General features: G+C 42.6%; 5 protein-coding genes across 5 annotated transcripts; 3 read left to right on the plus strand and 2 right to left on the minus strand.

Moving 5' to 3' along the window:
• Positions 1-870: 870 nt before the first annotated feature.
• On the minus strand, positions 871-2494 carry LOC139351787 (E3 ubiquitin-protein ligase RNF19B-like). Its single transcript, XM_070993791.1, has 4 exons — positions 2393-2494; positions 2101-2201; positions 1473-1643; positions 871-1335 (listed from the first exon to the last, which is right to left on the minus strand). The coding sequence occupies exons 1-4, from the start codon at positions 2487-2489 to the stop codon at positions 871-873; spliced, it is 834 nt and encodes a 277-aa protein (XP_070849892.1). The 5' UTR covers positions 2490-2494.
• Positions 2495-4592: 2098 nt separating this feature from the next.
• Positions 4593-14384, plus strand: LOC139351789 (ubiquitin carboxyl-terminal hydrolase 47-like). Its single transcript, XM_070993792.1, has 11 exons — positions 4593-4650; positions 4739-4835; positions 5551-5693; positions 5838-5908; positions 7012-7137; positions 7235-7330; positions 7705-7833; positions 7924-8052; positions 8163-8235; positions 13985-14076; positions 14271-14384. The coding sequence occupies exons 1-11, from the start codon at positions 4593-4595 to the stop codon at positions 14382-14384; spliced, it is 1128 nt and encodes a 375-aa protein (XP_070849893.1).
• Positions 14385-15760: 1376 nt separating this feature from the next.
• Positions 15761-18344, minus strand: LOC139351537 (probable E3 ubiquitin-protein ligase RNF144A-A). The gene is made up of 4 exons (XM_070993479.1): positions 18177-18344; positions 17763-17863; positions 16889-17056; positions 15761-16504 (listed from the first exon to the last, which is right to left on the minus strand). The coding sequence occupies exons 1-4, from the start codon at positions 18265-18267 to the stop codon at positions 16049-16051; spliced, it is 816 nt and encodes a 271-aa protein (XP_070849580.1). The 5' UTR covers positions 18268-18344; the 3' UTR covers positions 15761-16048.
• A 771-nt stretch (positions 18345-19115) lies between these two features.
• On the plus strand, positions 19116-20510 carry LOC139351628 (uncharacterized). Its single transcript, XM_070993604.1, has 2 exons — positions 19116-19441; positions 20300-20510. The coding sequence occupies exons 1-2, from the start codon at positions 19297-19299 to the stop codon at positions 20431-20433; spliced, it is 279 nt and encodes a 92-aa protein (XP_070849705.1). The 5' UTR covers positions 19116-19296; the 3' UTR covers positions 20434-20510.
• An 845-nt stretch (positions 20511-21355) lies between these two features.
• LOC139351790 (ubiquitin carboxyl-terminal hydrolase 48-like) lies at positions 21356-23229 on the plus strand. Its single transcript, XM_070993793.1, has 8 exons — positions 21356-21471; positions 21570-21682; positions 21975-22045; positions 22126-22251; positions 22527-22622; positions 22752-22883; positions 22974-23096; positions 23194-23229. The coding sequence occupies exons 1-8, from the start codon at positions 21356-21358 to the stop codon at positions 23227-23229; spliced, it is 813 nt and encodes a 270-aa protein (XP_070849894.1).
• The last annotated feature ends 2084 nt before the right edge of the window (positions 23230-25313 follow it).

Here is a 25313-nt window from a genome sequence, read left to right on the forward strand (position 1 = left end):
TTCATTGGACACACACCATCACCCTGTCTGGATGAATCTGAAATATAAACCAACACTAAAGAAAAACAAACACTGAACAGACATCGCTTCTTAAGTACGTAATAGAAATGTGATGGGTTGATAGGTGACATGAGTGATCACTATATGATGATGACGTTAGCCCAGTGAGGCGTTTTCACTATATATGAGGGGTGATTATACCAATGCAGAGGTGAACGGTTACAGTGTAAAGGGAAGTTTGCCCTCCATGAACTTACTTCTGGCTATATGAGCAGCAGCTGTATGTTCAGTAGCTCTTGTCCTGTTGATCGTCTCATTTTTAGTAGAGTGATAAGACTTTATTGATCCCACATGGGGGAAATTAAGTCATTAGAGCCAGCAGGTGTTATAAAAAGCAAAAACAGTGGCACAGAAGGGTCAAGTTAAAGAGTACACAGGATACAGATTAGAAACTATGTATGTGTACAGATTGTAAAAATACTAAATGCCATAAAAATCCTACTGCCCATAAAAATACTATTGTCAACATCCTTATGAGGAAAAACTACTGTCATATGTTGCATTGCACTTGGGAAATACCGTTGCATAGAAAGGACATTGAATTTCACGAGTAAAGGTGATACATGAATGATAACAATGTGACGATAATACTTTCCCTGTGTGTATCATTATGTTATTACACTATTTTGTATTTGATAATGACTTTATTTCTTATGTCACGCATTTTGCCAAATGTTGCTGAACTTCTAACAATAAGATCTTTCTCACTGTAGATCTAATACATTTTGTAAATATCAGCAATTGTTAAGAAAGTGCCTTTAACACCTTTAAACACCCCCGGTTGAAATGATCATCAAAGCACAGACGGACCTATTTTTTTCCTTGTCTCTGCCACACTGGGATAGAGGTCTGCCTCGGAGCTACGCCGCTTGGACAGATCTTGTAAGGCGAACTGGTCTTGGAACAGTCACGCTTCAGTTTCAGGCAGACAAAACAGAACTCCACGTGGCAGCGAGGGCAGTTAATATTCTTGCAGTACTGTTGATTGTGTTCCACCTTCATGCCGCACGTAGGACAAGCTCGGACAGAGGGGCAGCTGGTGAGCCCCTGCACGTCGGGCAGACCGATGGTCTTACATAGCTGCAGAAGTTCCAGGTCCTTGTTGATGCAGCCGGGGTTATCGCAGCGGTCAGACCGAGGGCCCGGGCCCTTCCACGGCTTCTGACACTGCCAGCAGAACTGATAGGCCTTCTTCTGGTCAGCTGTGCATATGGTGCACTGGACGCACAGGTTGGACAGGTCCTTCCTCTCCACGCTCGTTCTGCACTTTGGGCACTGATGGGGAAAACAGTGCGGGGGGATTTTGGAAAGGAGACACAGTGTTTGAAAAATCAGCGCACTTTATTGTGTTTTTAATCAAAAATGTTCCTCTGAAAACACTCAAAACAGCCAGAATGCACTGGAGCACTTACAGGCTGAATTTCACAGTATTCTGCAGCAGCCAGGCGGGCCATGGTCTCTTCAAAGTGCTGCATTTCCTCAACAGACAGATCAGCCAGTCTGCGCACCTCTTGGTATGACCACAGTTTATTGCACAGTGTGGTACCTTCCACCACCGCAGGGCATCTGAATTTGTAATTACCCTGAAAACAGCAGCAAGTAAAAAGGTTTAGGGTTATAGAAAACAGGTGCTCCTCTATGGGGAGACAGAAAAGGGAAGCATGTTCATCTGTGCTGGATGGTGGACAGGCCTATAGCAGCAATAAAAACCAATGAATATCAGCAACACTGCACGGCTGCAAGTTATACAATAAATGTGAACAAAGTTATCTTTCATGGAAGTGTTTGCATTGCATTTGCAGCCATTTTTCTTTTATTCAACTTCAACTGATTTTCATTAGAAACTTGTTTGAAAGTGCTGTTTTGCGTGGAGGTTTCTGTGCTGAGTGCAAAGTTTTGTAGAAATATTAAACGCCACTATTGCTATCACAGTCTAACTGATCTAAGACAAGCAGGATGCTATCAACTGCCTTTGTGTACTCACTGACTCCTTCGCAGTTTGATCCTTACAAAAAATGTTGTTTTCAAGACAAGAGATACCTCGTCCAGCTGGCTGCGACACCACAGTGTTAGAGAATCAGGGGTGACAGCGTGGCCGCAGGACATCTCTGCTCTGAGTTGGCCGTCGTCATCCTCTGAAACTGAAGTGCACAGCAATAAGTGTGTTAGCCACAGTGTTATGCATTATGCAGTAATGATACAATCAGAGGAGGCGAGAGGAGCAGTAGGAGAGCGTTGGATCATTTGCAGAAATGCATGTCAGTATAAAATGAAAACAGCGGCTGCCCTCATTTGTTGCACTCTTCTGCAGTGAGACAGGAAACTGTCTTACACAGTGGATCCAAGTCGTCCTTCCTGGTGACAAACTTCAGGGTGGTGTCTCGTGGGTCGTATTTCTTCTCCACCTCTTCCCCTCCCTGAAGGCTCATTTTGAGTCTCCTAAGTGGGAAAATGCCCGATGTTATGATTTCTGACAGCTGTGATTTAAATTAAAACTCGACCCCAGTTTACAGAATTAATATCACGACTATTATTACGTCTGAGAAAACAGCCTTTTGTTCTTGTTATTTCTCTTCATGCTTCAAGTTTTGCAACTTGTGGGCTTTGAAGGATCAAACCCGGAAGTATAATAGAGTCAGTTAAGCCTTGTTAGTAAGCTGTGGGCTCCAACTTCAAGCCATTTAAAAAAAAAAATCCTATATTTGTTTATATTTTGGCAATATTTTGGCGCCTTTAAAAGTATGCCGAATTACTTCCTAGCAGTGTCTATTTACAATATACTCATGAATGTACAGATAGCTTCCACTGGATTACTATGATAGTGAAGAAAACGTAAAAATATGATAATTGTTAAGCAAGTTCCGGCGATAAAGCGAGCATAACGTTTATGAGCTCTGAGCGGATTTATGGACTTTTATTGGCGATGTACACTGGCGATACTGATATCCTGAAACTAAAAATGTGTATCGTGTGTGTGTGTGTGTGTGTGTGTGTGTGTGTGTGTGTGTGTGTGTGTGTGTGTGTGTGTGTGTTCAGATTTGACCGACTTACTATTGGTTTGAGAAGTCAAACCGAAACACCAAACACGATAAACATTAGATGAACATGACTGGACATGACAGGAAACTTCCATTCATGTTGATAGAGATGTATTTACAAGAAAACGCATAACAAAAAGAAAGAAAAAACCCACCTGATTTAACGAATAAATGACTGAACTTACTTCTATTTAGTGAAAGTTGCTAATAGTTCGTGTTCATTTTGCAACACGTATTTGTGGACTAACATAATAATAATAATAATAATAATAATAATAATAATAATAATAATAATAATAATAATAATAATAATAATAATAATAATAATAATAATAGTGAAGATATGGTGACGGAAGTCTTACCTCGGTGCCACAGTCTATTTCTCTTTCAGGTTTACAAGTTTCTCTGAAGCCACACCTCAGACTTTGCACCTCTGGGGGTTTATTTTGCTCAAACTGTTTCGTTTCAGTTGGGGTTTGCTTGATTCCTCCCTCCGTCTGTCCCGGTGTTTGCCTCCGTTAACCGCCGGCTGGTGTCGAAAGTGAAAGCGATTTGCAGGAGAAGGTCGGACGGTTTGATGGGAAGCTCGGTGAGTTTTGTCATGTTTTACCCTCCCATTTCTCGATATAGCCCAACAAAATGTCGCCTTATGTTAGCCGACCTTATGAGTTACAATGTGCGTGTGTAAACCGCTTTGCAGGTTGCTTTTATCCATCTTCAAAACCTCCGCATAGGCGCTTTGTAATGTAGGGCTGAGAGGCAGCGTGTGTTTCCAGAGCACCCAAACACACCAGCTGCGTTCACTGGTTACCTCTATTATTTGCGATTACTGAGCAGTGCGTTTTAACAGTTAATTTGGACTCAAAAATTCTTCAAACTTCATCCGGTTATTGTGATTATTGTGGTTTTTGTAAGTTGTGCTCCCATGCAGCGCAGTTAAGCGGTGATGGAAGCGCAACTGAGGTCCGTTACTGAGTGAAAGCAGCGTCACAGCAGTATAAAAATGCGCTACGAAAGTAAGGAAAGGAAAGTACTGGCAGCCAAATGTGCTTTAAATATCGAAAGCACTTATTAAGCAGCAGATTGGAAAGAATTTTATCTATTCTATAACATGTCATATGTTTTGTAATCATATTTAAAATCTAAATCTGAAAAGTAACCAGTTGCTGAATCTGAATCTGAGCTCCAATAAATGTACTTAATTACTCTCCAGCACTGGTTAAAAGGAATATTTCAATATATTTTATTATTATTTGCCTCTCTTTTACATTCACTAACCAAGAAGCCTAAGAAGAATCAAAAGGACTACACGCTGATCCATTAGGAATATATCACCTTTAGTCAAAATTTAAGTGATGCTATCATTGTATTGCCAGTATTATTAAATTTACAAATGAGCTCTCTGTCTTACCTTCTGCCACAGGGTGAATCCACACATCCCAACCCCCCCAAACCTTCACTAATCTAAACGTGTCAACATTCTCATCTGAAAGTATGGATCACGACCGAGTCGAAAAGTTCAGAGGGAGACTGGACCGCTCCCCTGTCTCAGGTAAGTGACATGAAATGAAAGCCTCATATATTTCTAATTTTCGGATAATGTGCCAGGCATGTGTCTCACGTCCCTTTTGTGTCCTCAGACTACCACGGCCTGCAAAGCCCAGGTCTGACATGCTATGCGAACAGCGTGCTCCAGGTGCTCTTTATGACCGAAGGCTTCCGGGAGGCTGTGAAAGGGTTTGTAACGTCATTTGATTTGTCTGTATAATTTCAGAAAGTTCAGATAAAACAAAAGCTCAAAAGTGGTTTCTTTAGCTCTTTATAGTATATTAAAGTAATGCTTCAACATTCTGGAAAACACACTTATTTGCTTGATGGTGGAGAAAATCGAGAGCACTCTTGTGCCTGTATGCTAAATATGAAGCTGGAACCAGCAGCTTGTTAGCTTAGCTTAGCTTAGCTTAGCTTAGCTTAGCATGAAGACTGGAAGCAGGGGTAAAAAGCTAGCTGAGCTCTGTCCAAAGGCAGCGAATTACAGCAGCTCACTAACACATGTTGTGGGGTTACGGGGGGGGTTACGTGCCAGACAGTTTCTTGGCTGGGGCCAGTTGCCTGGCAACCAGTGGAGAATCCAGCAAGTTACTGTGCCCGGCCAGGAAATAGTCCGGCACATAACGCTCTGTGAAACACCAGTGCCACTTCTACCCTTGCATTTCTGTACGGATGAATGAATGCCGACATTAGCATTCTTTAGAGATGCTGGTATGTTAAAACTTCACACACAGGCCAGCTCCTTCCACTGCATCCAGTCTTTATGCGAAGCTAAGCTAACCAGCTAATGGGTCCAGCTTTATATTTGCCGCAGCGTATTTCCCAAAATATCGGGCGATTTGTTGAAGACAGATTCATCAAAGAGAACATCTGTGCTTCACTGGTTACACGTTTAATAAAGTCTCATGTACTTCTCACTGTGCCACCGATGCAGGGTTCCAGATTCAACAACCATGGATGCAGATCTGAGAAAACTGTTTGCTGTCTTACAGACAAGTGTCGCCAAAACAGACGACATCATATTCAATCTGGGAATCACGAACGGTAGGTTTGGATCAGGCGTCACACTGCTGCCATAGATGCTTAAGTGTTAAAACCCTGCAGGCTCTCCACACTCTTCTGCATGTTCATGAACATATTATCTAACAGCAAGAAACCTTTTTTTTGTCCACTTCCTCCCACTTTCAGTGTACCAGCAACGTGATGCTGCCGAGTATTTTGAGAAGATCCTGTGTCTGACCAGTCCGGAGGCTACCGAGGTCGGGGCAATTCTATTTATTCATTTATTTATAAGGGACGGTGTGCATTAATCAACACTGACTTTCAAGACCATTGATGTTAATGCTCCAGAAACACAACCAAAACTGATAAAAAAAAATAAATAAAAAAAAAAGCAGAAAAAGACTGGAGATAATCTATCAATCTTTGCCCTTAAACCAACAAATGCTGTAAGTTAGCGTCACACTGCAGGCCATTAGAGAAAGTTTGTATTGCTGTATTTTATGTGTATAATTGAGGTATTTTTCCCCAGACATGCAGATATTTGACTTTCCAGTGTTGCCAGCAGATATTAAGATTAACTTATTAAGATTTATTAAGATATTAAGAATATAAGCATTCAACTTGGGTTAAAAACACACCCCACATAAAAATCTTAAGATTAAATACGCCTTGTGAAGGCTTGAATGGTAGCTTTGAAAGGTGTCTGACGGTCACCCACGCTGAGGATAACATCTTTTTTCATCTTGGGTTCACAACAATAAATTGACACTTTGACCCGGAGTCGAAGCATATTGTCCATAACAGCTTGTCAAACCACTCCTGCTGCGTGACCCACTCCTTTGTCGTTGATCTGTGAGTTCAGTATGTTCCAGATACTCACGGTTTCTCAACAACATGGCGTCTGTGTCGTCTCTTTATAGCTCTGAAGCTCTGCAGGAAGGAGTGATTTAGTGGCAAAGGAAAATGCTGAGCCTCAGGACAGTGATCAAAGTGGAAAAATACTCCATTACAAGCGGAACACCTGCACTGAAAATCATAAGCATTATCAGGAAAATGTGCCTTATGTATAAATCAAAATTGCTCAATATATAGAAATTTCCCCTTCAAGTGTAGTGATACACTATAAAACAGTGTCTTTTAGTTTTTGAAGCAGAGCTAATCTTTAACTATTTCAAATGAGACTTTGAAATGTGGAACATTTTTATCATGGATTGATCTGCTTGTGTTTTTCTTGATCAATCCATTAATTGTTTGGCCTGTAAACAGGAAGAAATGAATGAGTCAGATATGACCATCATAATCACCCAGAGCTCAAAGTGACACCTCCACATCTTCAGACCAACAGTCTCTTTCTGTCCAGATGTTCAAAGGAGAGTTGAACCACAAGGCCACGTGCCTCGGGTGCGAGGAGAGGAACGACTCCGCGACCTCTTTTTGGGTTCTGCCGCTCGCGGTGGAAGATTGGCGTCATCAGACCTACAGAGTGGTACTCTGCGTTCCTTAAACAAGACAAAGACTTCTGCGCTTCTCAAAAATACACAAGAGAAGAACATGCATGATGAATGAGTATACTGTGTTTGCAGGAGAGAGGGTTGAAGACATTCTTCAGTGGAGAAGACGTCTGCAGGGACAATAAGATGTACTGCATGCGGTGCAATAAAAAGCAAGATGCAGACTTTGTGAGTTTTCATGGAAATCAAGTCTTTTGCACAGTTTTTCTTATCTGTAGATAATGTTTGTAAAGGCTTATGTCAATCCAATAATGATCTTTTAACATCTAATAATGGTCAGTAATTTGTGTCTCAAGCAACAAAAAAATGACTTGTGATTCATTTTTGAGACACTTTTTTTGTCAAATAAACATTAGACAAGCTGCGTAGTGCTATTAGCGCTCACGTGCTGATGGGAAAATGACTTCTGCGTTTAGAAACAACAAAATAAATATGTGTAATATATGTCATTTAGGGCCCTCGTTGAACTTTGAGGGTAGCTTTGATTTAGGTCCTCTGCAGCTGTGTTTTCTTCATGCAGCTGTTTTCATTTTGTGGTCTAGGGGTGTGAGATAACACAAAGCCCAGAGATTTTGACCCTGCTGCTTAAGAGGTTCAGCTTTGACCACAAGCACGGGAGATACGTCAAGCTCGACAGCAAAGTGGAGGTCCCTCAGACTTTAGACATGAAGGTGAGTTTTTATTTTCTTATTACAGCAGCAAATGGATTTGATTTAATGTTTCAGAACTGTGCTGACTTTGTTTTATTTCCCTGCCTTCAGGATTGCAAGTACGACCTCTACGCCTTAGTTCACCACTTTGGAACTCTGACAGGGGGTCATTACACCGCACAGATCAGATCTTTTGAGAACAATGAGTGGTATTGCTTCGATGACAGCGTTGTTAAACGGGTGAGGAGGCTTGTTATTCTACATGCAGTCAAATTTCACCAATCATCGCACGGTTTAACGCTCAGCAACATGCATGTAACATTGACTGTGATGTTATTTTCATGCTGCAGATCCGCACACCATTTGGCGCTGGAAAGAAATCTCTGAGCTCTTATACAGCTTACCTCCTCATGTACAGGAAGGGTAAGTCCGTACAGAAGTTATTTTTATTGAAATGAATGCATTTACCTGATTTGAAAACCCAGTGAGGACAAAACAAATTGCTTTGCTATCACTTGTTGAGAACAACCCTCCTTTACCAAAGGAGGTGATGACTTCATCTTCCAAACCTTCTACAGCTTAAGACGAGTTTCCAAAAGCTTTAAAACTGAAGACGTAGATTACCAAGTGCCTCCAACCTACTCCTACACTACTTAAAAGTCTAAGTGTAAACTTTTTTCTCTTGAAGGCATGAATGAAGGCAACCAGGAAGATCTCAGGGCACCTTCAGGTGTCGAGAATGATGCGTCAGAGAGAGAGGAGGCTCTTGTTCCTGATCATCAACCAACGGAGGAAAGCTGCAGCGGTTGGGGAAGCGCGAAATACTCGGGAAAGAAGATTTTGAAGAAAATGGCAAACTTTCCAGGGGAACTGAAACAGAAAGTGGCAAGCATGAGGTCACACAAACAGATGTTTCAGACAGACACCAGAGGGGATGGAGAGAGTTTCAAACCACCTTTGCAAACAGGGCCATCTTGGAGGGTTCCACATGGAAGACAGGAAAACCGTGAGCTAGACAGACAAACAGAGGAGCGCAGGCATGAATTTAACACTAGAGGGCACTACAGAGCACCGACAGTGAATGAGCATACCAGGGAAACACACATGAATATTTGTGCACAGCCAAGCGTAACTGATGTAAGCATGACAATAAATAGAGTCAGATCAGCAGCAGACGGGGAGAAAATGCATCGTGATGTGTTACAAGCTGTGACAAAGGGAGAAAGAGGTCCTGATAAAGCCAAACCAGGGCCATGGAGGTACTGAAATGATAAGGATAAAATCTGTATCTGTCAGTGATGACTGTTTTTTTCCCACTTGGAATTGCCTAATTTTTGTTCTGTATATGCTTTTCAAATTTGACTGACTTTGAAAATATTGTCTGATTGTATTGTATTGTAACCTCATTATTTGTGCTGTGCGTCCTGTGAAAGATAAACTGACTGTGGTCTATCATGTTTTGGTGGCACGGTGGCTTGGTGGTAACACTGTCGCCTCACAGCTAGAAGGTCCCCGGTTCGAATCTGGGGGTGTCCTCCACCATGCCTTTGGTGCCTGCTGCTCGAGGAAAAATAAGGGGCCTTTCTGTGTGGAGTTTGCATGTTCACCCCGTGTTCACCTGGTATCCTCCATAAAAATACCCCCACTAAAAACATGCAAAAAGATCACCACCTGACCAATGGTCGCCATTCGACTGGCGGCCCACTGCTCCTGGTCTGCTGTGGAGGAAGGACTGACCATGGATGGGTCAAATAGCAGGAAAGAATTTCACATATGAATGGCGTGTACAGTTTCCTCCTCAACTCTGCATGTTGTGTGTAAAAAATCTGACAAATAAAGGAAATTCTTCTTTTGCTTTCATTAAATGTCTCGCTCGGCCTTGCAGATAGATAAAGGTTACCGCTTCGCTGTTTTAGGAACTTCAGTCGCCTGTGCTCACTCGCAGCATTTGTGTTAATCATCAGACGGCCTGTACAGCATGCATTTATGTCTGTAGAGTTGTAATTAAATTACACTAAGTGGTTTTTCCACATTATGGTATCTCTACTTCTACTTAAGTAAAGGATGCGAGTACTTCTTCCACCACTACTAATGACATTATTATGTACACTGAATCGCTGATGAATAACCTAGACTTTGGCCATATCAGTAAGACTTCCTGAGTATTTCAACAGGAAATGTGTAGAGGAAGGCTGCAAACTCGCCTCATGAATACAGTACAAGAATGCATGTGGCCTTAGTTTCTGCAGGTGTGGAGGTTTTGTCTGAGTTTGGCTTTCAGCACTCATGAATTTCATGAGGTTAAGCTAATGGGAAACTTAATATGACACGTGCCTCAATTCTTAATTTTTAGGTAGCTATGATAGTGACCAGCTCCAGCTCATTGCACGTGGGCTCCACTCTGCTGTCTGAATATAGAATCCAGCACGTTTCAGCCAATCACATACGCTCCATACTGGACACATCACTGCATCAAGGGGCATTCATCTTCAGGGGTGATTTGGGGCCCGAGAGAGAAATCGAGCTCAGCCCTCCTTGTTTTGTCTCTTATCTCATTAGTAAGAAAAGTCCATTACTGCCACCTGTTGGTCCTTATGTGTTGTAACAGTTACAATAATAGGCAATTTTACATTTTCATCTGTACTTCAAAATATGCATCAACAAATATCTAAAGAAAATAAAGATCAAATTATCGCACCAGCATCTGTTCTTTCTTACATTAAGGCAGTGTTTCTCAATTCCGGTCCTCGGGCCCCCCTGCCCTGCATGTTTTAGATGTTTCCTGCTCCAACACACCTGATTCCAATGAGTGGCTCGTTATCAGGCCACTGCAGAGCTTGATGACGAGCTGATCATTTGAATCGGGTGTGGTGGAGGAGGGAAACATCTAAAACATGCAGGGCAGGGGGGCCCGAGGACCGGAATTGAGAAACACTGCGTTAAGGTAACATCTTGAGTTTTTAAAACTCACCTCACACCTCATCCGTCCTCACCATCAACACAGGAGCCCCCCATGGATGTGTCCTTAGCCCCTTGCTGTACTCACCACACACGTGACCAGACCTGACTCCACCAGCATCATTAAGTTTGCTGATGACTGTTGGACTTTATTCAGTGAGCTCACACATACAGTCCCATCATGTCTTCTCTGCATTAATTTATATACTTTTGCAGACATACATACACCCACACGGGGCTTCAACACCCACTCATTTATTTATTCCAATCAATCAACACAGATTGGAAAGGAGCAGGGAGAAGAAAACTAATTATACATATATAAAGAGTAAAGATTCCCTTTTCCTCCATACAATGTTTTTTACGAGCTACTTCGCTATTCCACATTCCCATATAATGCACTCAGCCTCTCTTTGCACATTTTCTTAAACTGAGAAATATTTGTTCAACTTTTCTCTTTCTTTGTCAGTGAGTTCCACCTCTTAACACTTACAGCAGCAGTACACGTTTGCTTTAAGTTGGTTCTTACAAATCTATGCTTAAAATTAGACCATCTTCTATTGTTTATATCCAACGAAACCAATGAAAACAATTTTTGTAATTTTGCTGATACTAATTTGTTCTTTGCTTAAAACATAAATAACAACGTATTTAATTCTGCTAATTCTTTGAGCTTCAATAATCCTGATATTTTCAACAACCTATTGGTGTGTTCCCTGTAATCTATGTTATGAAATATTCTTATTGTTCTTTTCTGTAATAAAAACAATGGTTTTATGGTATTCTTATATGTGTTACCCCAAATTTCAATACAATAACTAAAATATGGTAAAATAATAGAACAATACAAAATCATCCTTGCATTGTATCTGAATACTTTTTTGCTTTCCCTAAAACATAAATATTCTTAGACACCTTTTTTGCATATAAGCAATATGTGGTTTCCATGATTCACTCTGCACTGCACTCTGCCTTTGCATAAATTTACATTTGCATGCCTACATGTTATTCTCTCCTGTTCCTTACTCCCACCTAATCCCAATGATGAGCCATGTTAGTTCAATCCTTACATTTTGTAAGTATTATGTCCTTAATTTTTGTGTGTGCTCTCAGTAATCGATGAACATTTCAAACTTACGATAAACAGGTTTCATTGCAGCTGGACAGTGAATTCTCTGCACTGTCCAGAGTGATAGGGACCCTCTCTCTGGAAGCTGATGAATTTTCTGAAAAAACAAATCCATTCACATCAAATATAATAAATATATATAGGTGGTGGCAGAAACCTCATCCTTTCATGTTAAAATATAACCAAACCCTCCGTGGCCAGACACAGCCAGAGGTAAGTGAGAACAAAATGTTTCTTTGTGAGTGAGGTGAACTGACCTCAGGTAAACATGCCCGTGGCAAAGGTGTGACTGGTTACACACAGACAATAGGTTCTGGTGACAAACCTTTTCATAAGCTTTGCATAAAGAATGCATTAAGACTGAGCTCTTCCAGTAAGAGTAAGCCTTTTGTAAATGAAATACAGAAGTGCTTTAGAGAGGTAGTGTTAGTGGTTTCTACATTGACAAACACAGTCCAGAGCAGCATGATGATGGAGAGGATCCTGCTGGGTGTCTTGTATCTCTCAGGTCAGTGAATTCTTCCATAATGTCTGACGGTGTTGAGCCACCTCATGTTTGACAAAATTGGTGTTGTCCTTAGGGTGGCACATCTTCTCCACATGCCTTCTCCATCAGTACCACTATGTTAAAGAGCCTATGGGATGGACTGAAGCACAGACCCACTGCAGAAAGACATACACAGACCTGGCCACCATTGAAAACACAGAAGAAGTGAATCAGCTTAAAAACACGATGTCATCTTTTGGCTACGAGTCCATGGTCTGGATTGGCCTGTACAGTAAAATCGACTGGAGGTGGTCAGATGGCTACAAAGGGCCCGGTGCTGAATATAAGAATTGGCGTGGCAGTGAACCAGATTTTGTCCATAGCAATGAGTTCTGTGTGGTCTCTGGAGCCATTTATGACGCGTGGTGGGATGATGCTTGCTCGCTGAAATATCCAATCATCTGCAATAATGGTAAACACCAAGCAAAGCATTATTTCTCCTCTGATGGTGATTATTTTGAAGCTCAGCCAGCTCAAAAAATCTTCTCCCCAAACCGCAGGAACAAAGACAGATTTTAAATTTGTCATTGTGAGAAACAAAATGGATTGGTCTAGTGCTCAGAGGTACTGCAGGGAGAACTTCGAAGACCTGGCCACTGTGAGGAACAACGAGGAAAGCCTGAAGATCCAGAAAATGGTGGCCAGTGGATGGGCATGGATTGGTTTGTTCAGAGACCCTCATATTTACTGGTCTGATGAGAGTGGCTTCTCATTCCAAAACTGGTTTGTGGGTTCAAATCCACTTCACTCCTGGAGTCTTGCATGTGGTGTTGCAGATTATCAGGCTTCAGGAAAATGGAAGCTTCTTCCCTGTGAACGCAAATTACCATTTGTCTGCTATAGCGTTCCTCAAACCCCTGGTGAGTTGTTTACTGTGCTTCTGTGGAATTACATTGGAATAACTGATGTTAAAGGCCCAGTGTGGAGGATTTAGTGACATCTAGTGATGAGGATGCAGATTGCAACCAACTGTACATTCCTCACCTCAGCTGTCCCTCTCCAAGGGTTTCAATTCAATTCAATTCAATTCAATTCAATTCAATTCAATTCAATTCAATTCAATTCAATTCAATTCAATTCAATTCAATTCAATTCAATTCAGTTCAGTTCAGTTCAGTTCAGTTCAGTTCAATTCAATGTTCCCTTATTCATCCCACAAGGGGAAATTTAAATTTCACAGCAGCACCAATAACGTGGATAGAGTGGTAAAAGACAACAAGTGCATGCAAATTAAACAGAAGTATATGCAAAAGGGTGGGATAGAGAGAAAAACGTCATCCTTAAATAATTGTGAATAGTATTTACAGACTGTTATGTACCGGTAGTATTGCACAGATTATTGCACAGTGTAGGGTCAGTGTTTGGGTCTAGATTCAGTGTTTGGGTTGTCCATTCGGGGCTACACTAATGAAAACAGAATTATGAACATTATATTTCATTTCTGCCACTCCTCCACACTGGTCCTTTGAACTGTACTCAAACATACATTTACGCGCTTGAAGTAACTTCACAGCATGTTTTTCTTCTCCATGCACCAGTAATGAAGCAGGTAGTACAGCTGAGGATAAAGCCAGGGGACTCCCCTGTGGATCTGAATGACCCTGCTGTGAAAGCAGACATCCTGAAAAAGGCAAGTCTCCAAAATCAACCCTGAGACACAAACCCACTCACACATCCAGGACAGATGTACAGGAATTATTTCACGGTCCCGTGATCAAACTGCGGCCATGTCAGGATCACTCAATCATAAGACAGAAGTTTGTCTTAGCGACAAAAGAAAGTGTACAAACGTTTAAAAAAATGGCTGCCATCTGTGTTTCCCAGCTCCACGACAGACTGAGGATGAAAGGACTGAGGGGAGTGACCCTGCAGTGGAGGGAGCAGCCTGACGGGAAAGTCTTCCACAAGCTCTCAGAAGAAAAAAAGAGCGAGCTGTAAAAGTGAAATGGATATTGATTCTCTCTGCTAATACATGCAGCACTCTGTTATCACCAGACAGAATGTTAAACCAGGACCCTGAACTCATCTTTAGGCTGTCTGTTAGGGTCCTGTCTCTCCCTGTGTGTCTCCTCTCCTTTTTCCCTGTGTTTGTGTCTGTCTGTCTACCCCTGGATTGATGGCTGGGCAGCCCCTCACCTGCTGCTAGCTCCTCCTACTGCAACTCACCTGTTGCCACTCTCCCTGATTTGGGAGAGTATTTAAGACGTGGACTTCCTGCTCCTCGTCGCCGGATTGTTCCTCTTCTTCATGTCGAGTTTAATCAGAGAAAGTTTGTTTTGTAGTCCCTTTTCTCCAGCCATTTATTGTGCTGTGTTTTTTCTTTGTTTCAGTGCCTGTCTGCCGCTTCCACGCGTGCCTCGATCCATACCCGCTTCGTCGGTGCTCCCTCTGTTCATCCACTCCGTTTGAGTGCGCCTTTGGTTTATTTATTATTCCACTCGTTGAGCGTGTTTTCTGTTCTTCGTTTTGTTAATAAATTAGTCCCTGGTTTTACACAATTCCTGTCTCCTGGTTCTGCATCTCTGGGTCCTAATACTTGGCGGCTGCAAAGCCTTAACACTGTCACAGAAGAGTTTAGTCCCTCACCGTTGCCATTAGTGGGAAAGGTGTGTTGATGAAGTTTGGCTTTCCTCAAAATAAAACTTATATTTGAGATGTGGCTTTGAGTTTGTGAACTGGTCCAATTTGAATGTGAAAGAGCAGCTATATATAGAGCTGACATACAAATGCTGAGGCAGTTTGGAGCATCTGCATATATCAAACTGAACAGAGTGGGAGCTGCTGTTTCTCTCTGTTCTGTTTTAACATTTCAGTCTTTTCTTTTATATCTTCAGTGTTTCTGCATATCCAAACAGGGCACTCTCCTGGATAACGGAACGATCACACAGGTTCATTGTTTGGCCACCTGTTTGAAAGATTTCAACTTCATTTCTGACAACTTAATCATTGTCATTTCCACATGGCAGACAGGTCTGATGACTACAATACCCATCAGCCACTGGTGCTAGAGAAGAAGCCATAAAGATAAAGTCATATGTTGCTATAACAAGAAAGGTTTCTTATAAAAAATGGAATAATTTGGCATCTGGTAATAACAAGAAAATACGTCATTTTAACGTTATAATGAGAAAATTATTATTATTATTATTATCGTTGTTGTTGTTGTTGTTGTTGTTGTTATTATGTCACAGAAGGAAATAGTAAATAATTGCAATATATTACATGTGGATAAATGTTATTATGTGCTGCCATTTAACTCTATTCAACATAGAGGAAAATGTTTGGTTCAGACATCAAATAGACATTCTGCATTCATGTAAGAAGAACCTTTATTAAGTGAGGCAGTTACTGAGCAGAGGTCAAATCTAAAGAAGCAACCTTCAGTGACAACATTACAAGCAGAGCATTATGCAACATTATGAGCAAATACAGCTGATATGTGTAATGTTCACAACATATATGAACAAATAAGATTATGAGCCTCCACTACTGGCTCCAGCTGCGAGAAGAATGCTGCAATGAAATCCAACAGGAAAAGTACAGTACAGTGTGACAGAAGAAGGCTGTAAGATACATCATGAGTAGAGAAAATGTTTCCCCGCTTAGTTTCTGTGCCACACTGGTATGGAGGTTTGTCTGGGAGCAACACCGTCGCTACAGGGGATGAAGTAAGAGCTCGTCTCCAGGCACTCAGGAGTGAGCTTCAGGCACACGAAGCAGAACTCGATCTGACAGCGGGGACAGATGATGTTCTTACAGCCCGTTTTGTCGTGCTCCACCTTGTTTCCACAGGTGGGACAGGCTCGGATGGAGGGACAGGCGGGGACCCCCTGCACCTGAGGGAGGTCAGTCATCTTGCAGTTCTTGAGGAGCTCCAGGTCACGGTTGACGCAGCCGTCATTGTCGCAGCGGTCCGAGCGTGGAGCTTTACCTTTCCACGGCTTCAGACACTGCCAGCAGAACTCGTAAGCCTTCTTCTTGTCTGCTTCGCAGATTGTGCAGTGCACGTTGAGGTTGGTCAGGTCCTCTCTCTCCACGTAGGTTTTGCAACCAGGACACTGTTCAAAAGGATGTGAGAAACAGTAAAGGAGTAGCAACATTTGGGGAAATACATTTGGTGGCTTTACTGTTGATACGACTCTCAGATCTGTGTGTTAATATTTAACTGGAGCTAGCACCACTTTAGCTTAGCTTAGCATAAAGACAGAAAGCAAGGGGCAACAGTTAGCCTGGCTGTGTGCAAAAGTCACAAAATCTACCTGTCTACACCGAAGCTCACCAATGAACGTGTCTCATTTGTTGAATCCATCCAAAAACTCACAATGAAAAATTAAAACATTACGTGCATCATCTGCATGATTGCTAGATGTTGTAGGAACAAGTGATCTCTGCTGAACCAGTCTCTAACTGTTTGAAGGCAGCCACGACGCCGGCACACTCACTGTTTGGAATTCGCAGTATTCTGCGGCAGCCAGACGGGCGATGCTCTCTTCGAAGTACTGCATCTCTCCGGCGGTCAGCACTGCCAGCCTGCGCACCTCTTGATAAGACCACACTGCATTACAGTTGGTGCCGTCCCGAAAAGCCGGGCACTTAAACTTGTGCTGGCCCTTAAATCAAACAACAGATAATGTTACACTGACATTCAAAGATGCTGCAAACGTGACTCCTGACAACAGGCTGTTGTGCATCCCATAAGTTAAACCTGCCATACCTGATCTTTGGCCTCTTGGGAGAAGTAGAAACAAACTGAGGGCACAACATCGACATACCATCACCTTTTATAGGGCTAACACTAAGGGTTCCTTATTTACACAACCAGATGACATGAGCACTGGTTTGGAGTCTTGTTTCTGACCATGTGATGTATGTTCAGGCCAGTATTCACTCTTTTTCACCTCTGGTTTTGGCCTCTACCAACTCCAGAGGGAAATATCTGAGTCTTTAAGCTGCTAAATGCTCCTCTGTGTTCAGCAGTGTCACTAACTGTGCCTGCCTGCCGATGTGTGCTGATGGGTCGACTTTATTTAAGGAGGTTATGACTCTTATTCACTTTTATTTTTATGTGGCGACCTCTAGTGGCTGTAAGCAATTATGACAGTGATTATTCTCATTTTCATTGTCCTGTTTTCACCTCTTTATTAGCAAGAATGGGAAAAATAATCAACATTTTGCATGAAAATAATGGTGAAGCTCAGTGTGCCATTGCTTAGATGAAGGAAATCTGTATGGCAAAATCTGAAACTTTGAGACAAGAAGTAGAGCATCGTGCTCGTGGGTGAAAGAATACAGCGACAAACAACAACAGGAAAGTACCTGATCCAGCAGGCTGCGACACCAAGCGGTCAGAGACTCAGGGGTGACGGCGTGACCGCAGGACATCTCCGCCCGGAGACACAGGTCTCCTTCCTCCGGAGCTGAGGTGCGGAACAAGAGCAGACTTTGAACGCAGCATCACAGTAAAATGTACTGCAGTATAGTATGGGGACAACCACCAACCACATCCCATTGGAGAGAAATTATAAAACTAATGTCTCACATCTCCATCAGTCGTTACAGATCAACAAAGTAAAGCGGAATACATAAATCCTTTAAGTGACCGCATTAGGAAAACTAACGCATGCAGTAATAAAGCAATGACATGCGGTAATTACAAAGAACAAATACGGATTCGGGAGATCTCAATCCATGCTCAATGTCATCGCTTTTCAGCCCGTTTTTGCTGCTTACGAAATGCATCCAGATCATCCGGCCTGTTGACGAACTTGAGGGTCGTGTCTCTGGGATCGTATCTTTTCTCGTTCTGAGTCTGAGAAGTCATCGCGGTTCAGCTCCTCTGCTCACCGACGACTAACCTAACTTGTGCCTCCTTTCCTGACTCCAACAAACTTCGTACTTGTGCTGTCACTTTCACTTTCACCCTGGTAGTCTGTTACAAGAAGTCATGTGAATTCAGGATGGCAGGTGTGCATTCCCCTTGTGTAACACCCTTTTTAATTTATTTATTTATTTTTACTTTTACGCACATTAATGCAGAGGGCAGCTTAGATTTATGGCCTTATTTGTGGAGAAAAGGCCTTTGTTATAATATTTATGTCAATGCATTTTTTTTTTTTTTTAATTTGCAGACAAAAACTCCCAAAGTTTCGTTATTTGATCCATATTTGTTACTATTTTGATAATGTTAATAAATAGCCGTGATATGATTAAACCATGTCACAGTCTTATAATACAACCAGAATGTGGAACAGCTGGTAAACAAACGCTGCCCTGGTCAGATGCCAAACACTGGTGGAGTATCGGGTGATTTCCACCTGCCATTTCAGCGCACTGTGAAGCTGAATAAGGAAATGCATTCACACACTGGTTGTTTTTTTAGGGCACTACACGGATACGATGCACAGCTATTGTTGTGCATACAGACTACTGGACGAATTCCTCAGTGTCCAAAACGTGTAGATGGCCAGGCTTTTTTATGGCAGGACTGGGTGCAGTTTGAGTGCAGGCAGCAGAGACACAGAGCTCTGGAGGAGATGATGAGTTCAAATGTCACGTGCATATTGTAACATCTGCATGTCCGTCAAAACAACAGAGTGACAGAGAAAAAGTCATTTCCCGCTTTCAGATCTGTTTTTGATACTTGATGTAGCCCTACACAAGAGAAGAAGGATTAATACTGTTCAAAACAGCATTTAATATTACTTCGAAAGTGAAAGTATTCAGTGCCTCTCTTAGCGGGAAGCCCCTGCACATAAACTTTAAACACACCCTGACGCCACATTATTAACTCTCAGCGGAGCAAGCGACAGCAGCGCAGCGACTCGCGCACACGCAGAAACCAGCAGAAAAAATGGGCAAAATCTACCAGGTCACGGTGCATGGGCTGCGAGGGGAGAAGATGATGATCGACCTGTGCAACACAGAAGAGCAGATGAGGAGCATGACGGTGCTGCAGCTGAAAGAAAAGATAGAGCAGAGGCTTCCTGTGAGCGCGGGTAAGAGCCAAACTGCAGCCACCTGATGCTTACATGTTGCTGTGGTGAATATCACTGTGCTTCTACATTAGAGCTGCATTTTAATGGGACTGTTTTAAGTTAAGTCCAGTGTGTGGGATTTAGTGGCATCTAGTGGTGCAGATGGTAACCAACCGAAACTCGTGGTGGGCTTCAGGTAATGTAAAAACGTGGAAGTTGGTCTTCAGAGCCATGTTTGGCATGTCCATTGTGGCTTCCTAAGGCAACAAAAACTCAGCAATGCTTATTTTCACTTGATTCTACACTACTAAAAACATAATTCTAAATATTATATTCCATTTCTGCCATCAGATGCCCCAAAATCCCACACACTGGTCCTCTAAGATTTAATTCCTGGTAGATTTTGGCGACACCTGTGGTTACTGGTGGTAACAGCAAGTGTGGTTCCAGTATTCTGGGGGCAGCAAAATAAATTCTGTCTTATTCATGTAGAAGTCAGGCAATAATTTTCAAAGTTTCTGATATTATTGTCCGTCCTTCTGTCAGCCGCTGTGACCTGATGTTATGCTGCACACGGCGTGAGTCTGTGGACAGCAGGGCAGAGTGAAACTGAAAGGAATTTGTGTTCTTACTGAGACGCTGAAAATGACCTTTGTCTTCTTTTATAGAGGCATTTTTTACAACGATAGCAGTCATCGCTAATCTCACTGAAAAAGTACACAAGTGTATTCTCAGTCTGAGGGTGTAGTTCCTCGGCCAACTTGAACTTGACTTTTAAAGGAAACTTCGATTTTAAGGGATCTGCATTCTGTGACTGGGATTCTGATCATTTCTGCCTTTCTATGTGTGTGTTTATTGTGTGTGTGTGTGTGTGTGTAGGAGGGGAGGTTCTGCGGTTGATCTTCACAGACAAGATGCTGGACGGAGACTCCACCCTGCTGTCATCGTATGGGATCCAGCACTTGTCTGTCATCCAAATGGTGGTGAAAGTTCCTGGAGGACTGAGCGTCTGATGGAGATGAACTCTTCCTGCTGCTGCTGCTGCTGCCACCACTGCCATTTTATATAATAGCTCATGATGACGTTGTTTATAAATCTTAAGCTTTTACTTTCTGGACTGTTTTGTTGCAGTAAGCATGTAATATTGCCATTTTATCTGTAAAGATGTCTAAAAAATCCGTTGTTGTAAAAATAAATTTCTGTCTAATGCTTCATCCTTTATTCAGTGTGCAGATATTTGGAGTCCTACACCAAACCATACACTGAAACCACATCAACAAGGTATCAAATACAAGCAGAAAGTCTCAGGGATGTTTTCTGACAAATAATCTGTATCGTGTGTGTGACATCAGGTCGTCTGGGTAATGAACAGGGTCCACCGTGTGTCCCTGCATGGGTTCTAGAGGTCAACAAAATAAAATAAGGAACAGGAAGTGCATAAAATCAGTCCTTCAAAGTGTCTGATTAGTTTCATTATGAATCATATTAAGTTGAATAATAATAATAATAACAACAGTGATAGGCCGTAAACCTCTCCTGAAGTTATGGATATGGAATCAGAAATAAGAAATGTGCCATTTCTCACCCTAAAAGATAATTTTGTTGTCATTCATGTCCTCCTGTAAAGCTGCATCAAATATGTCGTAGTTTGTCTTATACCAGTGTCCTTTCATTAGCTGAACTCCAACAGAGAAAAAGCTTTTAGGAGCTTGGCTTTTTGTTTTACAGCTACTTATGCAACAACTTTAAATTCCCCTCTGAGCTCTGAAAGCCTCTATTAATAATAAACTATTTCCGATACACCCTGAATGCAGCACCGCTGGTGGTGTGGTGAAATGAAGCGAAAGAGAAAGTGTGCTGATGGTTACACTGTGCAGGGGACAGAGACGCCGTTCATGTACCTCGACCATAACCTGCTGTCAGCGATCTGCGGGAATGCCTCGAAAGTCTTCAGTTAAGTACGGCTTGTCCAACCAGGGAGCAACATGTTACCTGAACAGTGTGCTGCAGGTGTTGTTCATGACCGAGGACTTCCGAGCAGCTGTGGAAAGGTTTGCCGCAAACTCCACCTTCATGCAATGCATTTCAAATTTTGTGCAAGCTGTTGTGCACCTCTGTATTTGTCATGACCACCATGTCTTTGGTTCAGGGACAAGGCTGACACGGACTGCATTGATCGTCATCTTGCAACCTTGTTTGGCGTTTTAAAAGAACGAACAGCAGACACGCGTGGAATCACAGGGACGCTCGGCATCAACAGCGGTACAGCACACAGGACAACACAGCCTCTGAGTGAGCTACCTGTGGACCAAACCCACTTTTACATACATTAAGGCTGCACGGGGCAGTATCTTAAAGTAGCATCAGGACGTGCATCCTGTGCGCTGTTGCTCATATAAGCCCCGCAGATAGACAGATGCACAGGGAATATCTGACAAACCCTCCTGTAATGCAGTTTTTACCATAAAGGATAAGCTGATCAAAGGTAATGTTCATCATTTTAGCCCTTATCTTGTTGAAGAAACGCATGTTGATTTCTGCTCTGTCCCCTCAGTGTATGAACAGCAAGATGCTGCTGAGTACTTCGAGAGGATTTTAAGTTTGGCCAGTCCTGAGGCATCGCAGGTAAAGACACCATCAGCACCGGAGGGGATCTATTCAATGAAAGCGCTTCTTCTCCAGGCTCCGTGTGTTTGTACTTTCAGATCTTTCGCGGGCTGCTGACACACAGGACCACATGTTGTACTTGTCGTGCAGAGAACGAGACCGATGGGGCATTTTGGCATCTTCCTCTGGCGTTGGTGGATTCCTGCAGTGAACACTACAGCGTGGTAATGATCTAACAACCTGCAATCTTTCAAATGCATGGTCACATATCTCATCAGTTGAGTCAAACACCATCAACAGCAACACTTGTCATCCAAAATTCTCATATAGGCCCCCATTAGCTTCCACTAAATACACCTGCCACATGGTTGAACGCACTTTGTCTAAGTTGCTTTGGCTCGTCAGCTAAATGAATGAAATGTAATGAATAACTGCAAACTGTCCCTTCCAGTTGTGTTCATTATTCTATTTGTTGCTTGTCTGGCTTTTGTTTTCTTAGGTGGATGGTGTTGAGGAGTATTTCAGAGCTTCAGATTTCAGTGGAGAAAACCAGATGTACTGTGAACAGTGTGATGCCAAATCTGACGCTACTGTTGTGAGTGATAACAGAACATGAACTGATTCGCCTGCGTTGACTTTTGTTTTGAAGACTTGATGGTGACGTAAGTGCATAATAACGTCGTGATAATGTAAAACATGTTGTGGATCTGTGTTTTTAATTCAGGAATGTGTAATGAAGCGCCATCCAGAGGTTTTGATGCTGCTGTTGAAGAGGTTTGACTTTGACTACCGTTACATGACATATGTCAAAATCAACCACACTGTTAATGTCCCCAGCACCCTGCAGATACCCGAGGTATAAATGCAGTCTATTTTAGCCTTTTATCAGAGCACATTTCTGTTTCATTCCTGATCCTAATGTCATTTGTTTCCCATCGGTGACCAGAATCAGACATATGAACTGTACGCAGTTGTGGATCATTTTGGAGATCTTAGAAGCGGACATTACACTGCGGCAGTCAAGGACGAGGAGAGATGGTATAACTTCAACGATCACAGGGTCACACTGGTAAGACTGAGCGCTTTGCCTCCGGTGTGGCCGACAGTTACATGTTCAGGATGCTCAAAACTGATTCCTCATATGGTGCGATTATTTTTCTCAACAGCTTGATGACTACTCGGTGGACAACTTTCAAAGGTAAGCTTTAGTTCTTCTTCTTGTGGTCACTTGCATTTTTATGTGACTAAACAGTCACATAAGCATGTTGCGTTGTAGCCACAATGGAGATTGTTTCTTTTGCCCCACCAACCCCACTGATGGCTCAATATATATATAATGCACAGGCAAGAACTCACCTACATACAGTATACAAGTATATGCATGTAGATGTGCATGCACCAAAGCACCCTTCTATGTATTTACAGCGTCTGCAGAAAAACAAACTCCCACTGTATTAAACACATTTTTGCTGTATTTTACTGATATTATGTTCATTTCACTTTTCTCTCACTAGGTCCGAGAGTGCTTATCTTCTTTTTTACAGGAAAATAAATGGTAAGAGGGCCAACATTTTGATTATGCCTCCTGATGTGCAGTGTTTCCTTTGTGGTAATTTGGCTGATTTTTTTTTTTCATATTGTACCTACTTTCCAGTTTCTGCTGCACATGTGTGTGCTCAAGACATCAGGGAGGTGTCTACTCCTGGAGGTGTCCCACCTGCTTTCATTAATATCAATGACCAGTGTGAAGGTGATGTAAAGATGAGAGAGGAGGCTGAGGGGGCAACAGAAGCGGGTGATGTAGCTGCAGTGGCAGTTTCTGCCGACAGACGTAAAGTAACATTGATTGAAGACAGCGTTGGGTCTAGAGGAGTGTGGCTACCACCTGACCCCTGCTACAGTGTAGAGGATCAGGGATCTTATGCCGGGCAGAGCATACTATACAATCATCAGGAGGAAAAGGAAGGCTTGCATTATCATCAAGGTGCTGAAAGACAGAGAGATGAGGGGGAAATAATAACAGAATCTGTGGGAGGACATGCAGAGGTTGGTGATGCTGCTCAGAGGAGGGAAAACCTATCTAGAGACAGTCAGTTTGCAGAGAGTTTCAAGGATCAGGACAGACAGAGGAGACCACAGGAGGGTCTGGAGGGTGATGACAACACATCACATAACAGGCATGAACAGGAAGTCAGCAACATGCATGAGAGACAGGAATATCCTCAACATGCTTGTGTGGACACGCAGACGATTCAGGAAATGAAGTTAATGGATGTAAGTAGAGACAAGGATGAAAAGATGGAAGATGATGACCAGTCGGACGCAGAGCATCAGGACAATGACGGATTGGATGTTAGACAGGACATAAATAAAGATCTGGGGGGTACACAGAAAACTGGACAACATTATGGCCTCAATCCTATTCGTGTGGACAAACACGGAGATGATGAAAGGATGGAAATAGATGTTAATGTAGACAAGGTAGGAAAAACTGGAGCAGATGAAAGGAGGATGACACCAGAAAGTAGAAAGCTCTTGACAAAATACAATCTCTGCTATTCTCCGATTCAAACCTATGAAGGAGCTGGTCAGCAGAGAGCGGAGAGGAGGGGAGTTCAGGGAGCCAAGGATCAAAAGAGAGGAGATGAGGAGCATTCACAAAGGAGAGAAACACCAGAGAGACGTCAGCACTTTGTTCAGGATGTGGACGATCAGAACGGAGGAGGGTTAGATGATATCAGACAGAACAGATCGGAGCTTACAAGAGAGCAGCAGGACAGTAAAAGAGATGAACGCATTCAAATCCGAGCAGACTCTTCTCCAAGACGAGCGGGATCTGCAGGAAGTGCGAGACTGACAGAGAATCAGGGAGTTGGTTGTGTTGAAAAGGCCAGACAGGTGGATTCTCAAGCAAAAGCAGGATGTGGTTCAAGGGCGTCAAAAGTGTGTTGTGGAAAGATAATTGAGGAGGAATCTAAGGATACCCCGAGTGGCATGGTTACAAGACGTGAGACAAGGTACTTAAGAATAGAAACTGCAGGAATCTCACAAGACGGCACAAAGAGTTTGATAGAAAAGGGTGAAGGAAATGTTGAAACAAAATCCGATCCAAAAGCCCCGGCCAAGGTGACCTTGTCAAAGGGTTTTAACAGTTTATGCCTGAATGAGCCATCTCTGCAAGAGACACAGGAGCTCAGAACCGAAGGAGTCGTCGGAAATCCGCGAGAGGAGAATGAGACCATTTATTCAAAGGCCAGAAAAGGGCGAAAAGTGTCTGATGCACAAA

The sequence above is a fragment of the Chaetodon trifascialis genome, chromosome 23, assembly GCF_039877785.1.
Source record: "Chaetodon trifascialis isolate fChaTrf1 chromosome 23, fChaTrf1.hap1, whole genome shotgun sequence".
Taxonomy (NCBI): Eukaryota; Metazoa; Chordata; class Actinopteri; order Chaetodontiformes; family Chaetodontidae; genus Chaetodon; species Chaetodon trifascialis.